The sequence below is a fragment of the Pundamilia nyererei genome, unplaced genomic scaffold, assembly GCF_000239375.1.
Source record: "Pundamilia nyererei isolate P.nyererei 1_Seehausen unplaced genomic scaffold, PunNye1.0 scaffold00206, whole genome shotgun sequence".
NCBI lineage: Eukaryota > Metazoa > Chordata > Actinopteri > Cichliformes > Cichlidae > Pundamilia > Pundamilia nyererei.
In genome coordinates, this window is record NW_005187607.1 from 548,140 (window position 1) to 555,818 (window position 7,679).

Consider the following 7,679-nt stretch of genomic DNA (forward strand, 5'->3'; position numbering starts at 1 on the left):
CCCTCACACAAAAACCTCAATACAAACCAGGAAATGGAGGTCACTGTGGGCTCAGACAGATTTAGCACATGAGCACTGAAAGTTTCACTTTTGCAATTCAAGGCTAGTCCATCTTTTGCTTGCCTCGGCCGGTAAAGCAGGAAAATCTAAATTAAATCAGCCTAATCTAGTTGGAGCAATGCATCGGGTTTCTTATACAGATAGCATCAGCATACACGGTAAATAGAACCGTTTAATTGAAAATTCAAAACTTTTAGTGTCATATTTCATTTTTGATTTTGATTTTACTTTTCCACACTGACATCTGGGGATTTGTTTGAGTGAAACAATGATAAGAAGCAACAGGTGCTGAAAGAAAAAAGATCCACAAGACTCTCGTCTCCTCGCTTCAGTATTGATGTGTTTTTGAAAACTAGGTTTCTGGAGATGCAAAGTTTTCAGAGTACGTGTAGAAGCTACTTTGGAAATCCGTTTTTCTTTTTTGATACTGCCATACTAGTCCAACCTAACAGCTAGGGAACAACTGCTAGGTTGGACTTCCGTGCCTTTTGCGGTTTAAAACTTTCAGTCTCTGCTTCTAATGAGATTCGCTACCAAAGCCAGATTTACACCAGCTGGCTGTGAATAAGACTGGAGTGAGGGTAAACTTTTATCATGGATATTACTGTGCTGCTGTAGCTATTGTCGAGGCTCAGATCTCCTCACTAACTTCTCATTACCTTTCCTCACTATCCCCTGTGTTTCCTTTGTCTCTCCTTGTGTTTTCAGTGTCTCTGTTTTATTTTGGTAATCACTTTCTATGTGCCTCTTTGGTTTTGTTTCCTTTGTTTTCCTGCCTCTATGATTGTCTGCTTTGCACTTATTGTCCACCCGTGCCTGATCCCTATTCGCTCCTCATGTGTATATATTGTTCAGCGTCTCCCTTGTTAGTCGTCAGTCTGTCTGTTCTGCAATCGATTACACTTCCTGCTTACTTTCTTTGCCTGCTCATCTCTTCATGTTTCAGGGATATCCCCTCTGAATTTGCTCCTTGTTTTTCATCTTTTGTTTAGATTTCTCTTGGCTTTACCTGTCAATATTTCACATCTAGCAATTTTTGAGGCGATAAAATGCAACGATGGAGAAACAACTTAAAAAAACAGAAGCTTTTTACGCATTACAGCCTTAGTTTCCTAAAATGGTTCAACATTAAAATCCCAGGAAAATAATGGATCGATGCAACCTCAGTGCAGGTCCTAACAGTAACATTTTTCCCAGTTGTGACATAGAACAAAATGATTTCAGCTTTGTGAAAAGCTGTAATAAATTAGCAGCAGCTGCTTGGTTTATGAGGGCTGAGTTATTGGAGGGTGTCAGGTGTACCGTTGTGGTGTAAGCTGCCTCCGGGTCGTCCTCCAAGACTCGGGACAAGCCAAAGTCTGACACTTTACACACCAGATTGCTGTTGACCAGAATGTTTCGAGCTGCCAGGTCTCGGTGAACGTAGCCCATATCTGACAGATACTTCATGCCCGAAGCGATGCCACGCAGCATGCCAACCAACTGGATGACGGTGAAGTGACCATCATGTTGCTAACAGGAAGAATAGGATATTGAGGAAAGTATGGGGTCAGAGAAGGAGAAGGCAGAAAAAGGAGGGTAAGGATGGATAAAGAGAGCAAGACAAAGAAAATTTACTGACAAAAAAGAAGAAGAAACTAGTTTGTTCAGAATTAAGCTGAGCAGCAAACTGAGAGGAGAGTCTGCTACAGTAAATACATTACATAATTCATATAAGTGATGAGTCACAAATGTTACTAGAAGTGATCTCGCAAAGCCTTAAGTGCAAAGGCATGCAGAGGCAGTAAAAATATGTACAGCAGAGATTTTGAGACTATCTGAGGAAATAATCATGCCTGAGTTCTGCGACACTCCAACACTTACTCTCAAAAACGAGTCCAGTGATCCATTTTCCATGTACTCCACCACGATCATAACAGGCCTGCCTGCAAAAACACACAAAGACAGCACATACGCCGTGTTTATTTCAGAATATTTCTGTGGCATTGTGGCCCGTTTACAGTGTAGGGTGGAGGATAAGATCGAAGGAGCTTGGCAGAAATGGAGTGAGACTCACAATGTCTGTGGTCCAAAGCACATGCTGTTTATAAAGGCTGGATCTAACCACCCAAATGTCACCAGTTGGCCTCTTAAGTCGAAGAAGTGAAGTGAAGGAGTCCTGCCTGAGAAACTGAGTATGCTGCTTGCTCCTACCAAAGCTACTTGCTATTCATAAGGTAAACACGGCCTTCTTTGCAGTAAATACTAATTGTATATTCAGTCTGTAGTATTAGTTCAGTTTGCATGTTTTTGAAATAAAATTTGATTATGTTTGGTTCTGAAACAACCATCTAAACTCGGCCAGACTGTAAAGCAGACTTCAAAGTGAAGCGTGCATTAAACATACAATGAGAATGATCTTTTATTTATGGAGAAGACAGCGAGTAGTCTAAAGCAGTTAAAGAATTAGATTAAACAGATTAATTATGAATTTTCTGATAAAAGAAGAATATTGCATGCTATCTCTCATGCCATCCTACATGATCCACTGATCATCTAAAACATTATAATTGAATTAATGTAGAAAACGCATTATGCTTATAAAGAGCGGCTGACAAAATTACAAAGTATTTCAATTATTTTAAATTTAGTTACTATTTCAGGAAATCCATGAGGGAAAACAACTTAAAAAAAAACAACCTCACAGAACATGAGCAGTTTATTGATGCATCAAGTCAAGCTGCTCAATTGATAAAATCTGTCCGTTTCAAAATACCCAGCCGGTCAGTTGGGACCGTATTCAGTATTCAGTCCATGTATGACACGAAACATTAGTTAGAAAAAAATGTAAGCCCAGTTTCTCTTTCCAAATGTTTTTGTTTCCCCACCGAGGATCCCTACAGAGTTACTGATTGACTGGTTTACAGCTAGAAACCAACTGTCTAAGGCCTGTTTTCTGGTGAGCTGTAAACCCTCCTGAACTGCTGGAAGAGAAAGACAAGTATTTGATTGGTGAAGAGACACCATGTTATTACACTTTCAGTTCATGTAATTTTTAAAACTCACACAGGAATATGAAAATGACATGACGGAAGATGGACTATTTTACAGACATTTATATAATGGGGTCTCTCAACACAGTTTCAGGTGAGTATTTGCCGTTTCATAATTCAACAGACGACTGCCGTCTTACTTTTAATGTCTATCCAATATTCCTAGTTTTCCACATTTTTTTTCTGTTTCAAGGATATTTATAGATCTTTTTTTACGAGAAGGGAGACAGCAATATATGAACAAACCACAAGGTTTGGACACTTCTGATATATGCATATAATACTTGAAATGCTTACAAAACGATGCACATTGTTATGTATTTTTTCATCTGTTCTGATGAATAATAGTGTGTAACAAGCTGAAGGACAAACCTAAAACTTCAGTTTTGGGGTCAGTGTTTTAGCTCAGTAGAGACAGTAATAGTTGGATTAGGTTGACACAATAATGTGACTTAAACCTATTTAAATGTCAAATCTAATTTGAATTTAAATGACTTCTCATTTATAAGTTGGACTATAATTTGGACAATATAGCAGCGTGTTTACAGGCACTGACATAATTGAGTTTTTGTGCATCTGGATAGTGCAACTGTGCTGGATTTTGACAGAAAAAAGCTAAATTGTTAAAAAAAAAAAAAGACAGGCAGCATAAGGAAGTCTGCCAGCTTTGGGCTATAATCTCAATGACAATATTTGTTATTGTTTGAGTGACTACAACATATTATTAGTAAGGCATACTGAGCCAAGACACGTTTCTTGTATTGTATCATGTGCAGCTGCTGAAAGTGAAAAGTTTAGAGGAGTAATTAGACCATCATTCCTTCAAATGAAAAAATCATTCAGTCAAAACAGAAAGTTTTCACAGGACTCTGCAGTCCTTTGAAAAAACTACTCCGCATGATTCAATAGCTTGTAATAATTCCTTTATTGCATTAACAGTCCCTCACATCACTGCGGAGGAATTTTGGCCTGGCCCACTCATTTTTTTTTTTTTTTTTTACAAAACTGATTCAGTTTACTGCGGTTGGCAAACATGAATTCATGGATAGCTCTTTTAAGGTTTCCCCTTAGCACCTCAGTTAAGTTGAGTCCTGGACTTTGACTTTGCAACAACTTGATTCTTTTCTTTTTCAGCCATTACGGTGTAGATTTTCTAATATACTTGGGATCATTGTCCTGTTGCATGACCCAGCTTCAGTCAATCTTTAGCAGTCGGGCCGATGGTACATATGAGTCTCAGTTGCTTTGGTTGAACAGTTCATGATGGACTCATTGACTGCAAGAGGCCAAGGTCATGTGACTGCAGAACCAGTCCAAACCATCACTCCTCCACTACTGTGCTTGGTAGTTCATGCTGATGTGCTCTGTTTGACTTTGGCCAAACTTGATGTTGTGCATTATGGCCAAACATCTCCACTTTGGTCTAGTCGAGCTAAAAGACACTGTTCCAGCAGTGGTTTGCTCAGATGCAGCTTTGTAAATTTGAACTATGGATGTTTTTTTTTTGTGAGCTTCCCAACTTTTAATATTTTTCTTATTGCACAATCATGAGCAATCATGAACATTTAAAATGGTAACTGAGGCCCGCAGATTCTGAGATGTAGCTCTTGAGTTTTTTAAAGTTTGTCTGAGCATTGCATGATCCGACCTTGGGGTAATCTCTCAAAGACTGGGAAGATGCCGTTGTATTAATACTCACCTGAATGCTCCAGACCAGCAAACTGCCCAAACATCTGCTTTTATAGATCTAGTTGAATTTGATGGTGGTCAATATTTGATTAGTAGTATCTGGCTACTACTTATCTACTTATCCTCCTAATTCCCACGGGAGCTGTAAGGGTGTACTTAGTTTTCCACAGGACGTGACTGTAAACGTAAATTGCTTTTGCACTTTTTACAAAAGAAAAGATTAAAGATGCTAAATGACAGGTTGATTTGGTGAATGAATGCTGGGTTAACTTTTATAACGGCTTTGAACAGCAACTTTTCCAAAAGAAGTATGCAAAACTGTCTGAAGTATGAGATAATTATAAAAATAACAGATGGTGAGAGTTATGGTCACTTGAGCACCAGCATTTCATTGTTCCTATGGATTGCTAATGAAGCATCTTCCACTTTGGTTTAAACAGAAATTGCTAACGCTGCAGGCTTAGAACATTTCTGTTAAACAGAATGTGCTTGGAGCATTTCCACTGGAAGACCGAGCACCTGTTGTCAATGGTGTTGTGTGATGAAATAATCTCTGAAAGTCTACTGTGGTATTCAAATCGGCAAGACAAACAACTTAAAATAAACACACATTCAGGAATAATATGTGTTGAGCTTCATAATGTATAATCCAGTCACAAAAATGGAAGACATGGAGTATATATATATATATATATATACAGGCATATGGCTAGATAAGTAAAGCCTTGTTTTTGCTGAACTCTATCACCTGAGACCAAATGAGCACATGTTTTTGTTTAAATCTGCAAAAGCCTATCACTTTTAAATATCATCCCTCCTTACACAAATCCAGCAGGGATAGACAAGAAATTATTTGATCAAGCTTGGCTTTCCCGAGCTAATTAGCAAGGTCTGGAAACAATATATAGTTATGCAGTGCAGCGCCTGAACAAAAACAAACGCACCTGCTTGCCAGAATCTAATGTGTCACCTGTTATTTCAGAGCAGGTATAGCAGTCAGTCACAGCACAATACTCTCCATAATTAGTCTCCGAAGAACAACAACAGATGGAAGGAGTGAAAGATGGAGAGAGTGGGAGAAAAGACAAAGACAGACAGGTGAACACAGATAGGATACATACAGCCTCTACATACAGTCTGATGCCCCACTGCAAACACAAATGACTTTTAATGTATAGGGTGCTGTATGCATATGTTCACTTTTGAATTCGCAGTCATGGAAACAGGTTTATTCAGATATAAGATATATACTTATATATCAAATTTAAAAGTTGAGATTATTTAAAACCTTAAGAAAATATGAAACATACAAATGGACCAGATGCAATATTATGACTAGAGAGTGATCTCAATGGCTTTGAAAGAGGTGCTATTGATAAAAGATGTCTATTCAGCGCAGGCAGACACAGTTGTTGACCTCTGATGTGATGAAAGGTTTCTCAGTCACAGTCACTGAAAATGTTTTTAAGAGTCTTACCGCACAAGTCAGCTCTGTGCTGTTGGGAGGACTTTTTTCCACTCACTCTCTTCAGAGATGTTAGTGCATGAAAACGCTTAAATACGTGGCTGCAAAAAAAAGCCATCATTGCCCTTAAATGTAATAATGACAGTATTGGCTTAGAAACAAACAAACAAAAAACCCTTATCGCCTGGGTTTTTATCACTTGGGGGTCAGAGCTGAGGAGTGTCCTCTATTTGCATTCACAGAGGGATTGAAAGTCTTCAGGGGACACATTTATATTCACAGCGATGTCTCAGTTTATACAACCCCTGTAAAAACAACCATATGTTGCACAGGGTGAGCCCAGTAAAACAGAGCTCGTTAACAAGTCCACACTCAAACACTCACGCACACGAGTTTTGTAGAAAAAATGTGTTTCTTCACAAAAACAGGAGACTTACACAGCCATGCAGGCCCGGCCACTTGCAAACAAAATGCACACATACACACAAATTTACACAATAAGTAAGCAGAAATAGTGACATTGAGCCACGTATAAACAGAGCAAAGTCATTTCACATGGTGACTAATTACTCAGTATGAAAAAGTCTGTTCCAGCCCTAAAGATTGTTTTTAGAGCAACCATACAAAAAAACAAATAAAGAAAAAAAAACAACCAAAAACCTAAAGGTGGAACTTTATTGCTTTATAAGCAAAATGCTTAATGTTAATTCAGGATTTTGCGCAGACTACAACAGACAGCCAAACTGTTGGGGAGGAGGGGTCTTCTTTCTTTTTGATAAAAATATAGCAGCAGAGTTTCAAATGTTTATATGATGCAATGTTCTTTTCTTTAATTCTACATGGAAAAACGCCAAACTCATTAGGCTCGAATGTGCAGAAGAAGCAGTAGACTGGGTTTGAGTTTGTGTGTTGGCAGTGAATACAGCAAAGCAGCAGCAGTATGGGGGAGCGACGCGAGTTATGAAGAAAAGATTTATCTCGTAGCTTAAAAATACAGTTTTTCATCAGCGGCATCAGTTGTGTACAGGCTCCTCCATAAATCACTGCCAACTATGTTTCAGACTATATTAGAAGAACGTACTGAAGAGGTGACACTGCATGTACATTGGAGCGATTTGAATTTGCCTCAAGTAAGCAACCTCTCTCACAATCCTCCTTACTTTTTGTGACCACGCCCTCCAGCCTGATGATGTTAGGGTGGTCAAACTGGCCCATGATAGATGCCTCACGCAGGAAGTCCCACCTCTGATGCTCAACATAGCCTCCCTTTAGTGTCTTTATCGCCACGGCAATCTCCTTCTTCCCTGGTGTTCTCAGACGGCCGCTGCACACTTCTCCAAACTCACCTGGAGAACACACACACACACACACACACACACACACACACACACACACACACACACACACACACACACACACACACACACACACAC

At 39.1% G+C, this 7,679-nt stretch overlaps 1 protein-coding gene across 1 annotated transcript in view; it reads right to left on the minus strand.

Annotated features, from left to right (window-relative positions):
• Positions 1-7,679, minus strand: part of LOC102207363 (eph receptor A6) — a 173,936-nt gene that overhangs the window by 5,518 nt on the left and 160,739 nt on the right. The window contains exons 11-13 of the mRNA XM_005747850.1: positions 7,407-7,592; positions 1,924-1,985; positions 1,363-1,572 (exon numbers count right to left, since the gene is read on the minus strand). Of these exons, the coding sequence (XP_005747907.1) occupies positions 1,363-1,572; positions 1,924-1,985; positions 7,407-7,592 (458 nt within the window). The remainder of the gene's footprint in view (positions 1-1,362; positions 1,573-1,923; positions 1,986-7,406; positions 7,593-7,679) is intronic.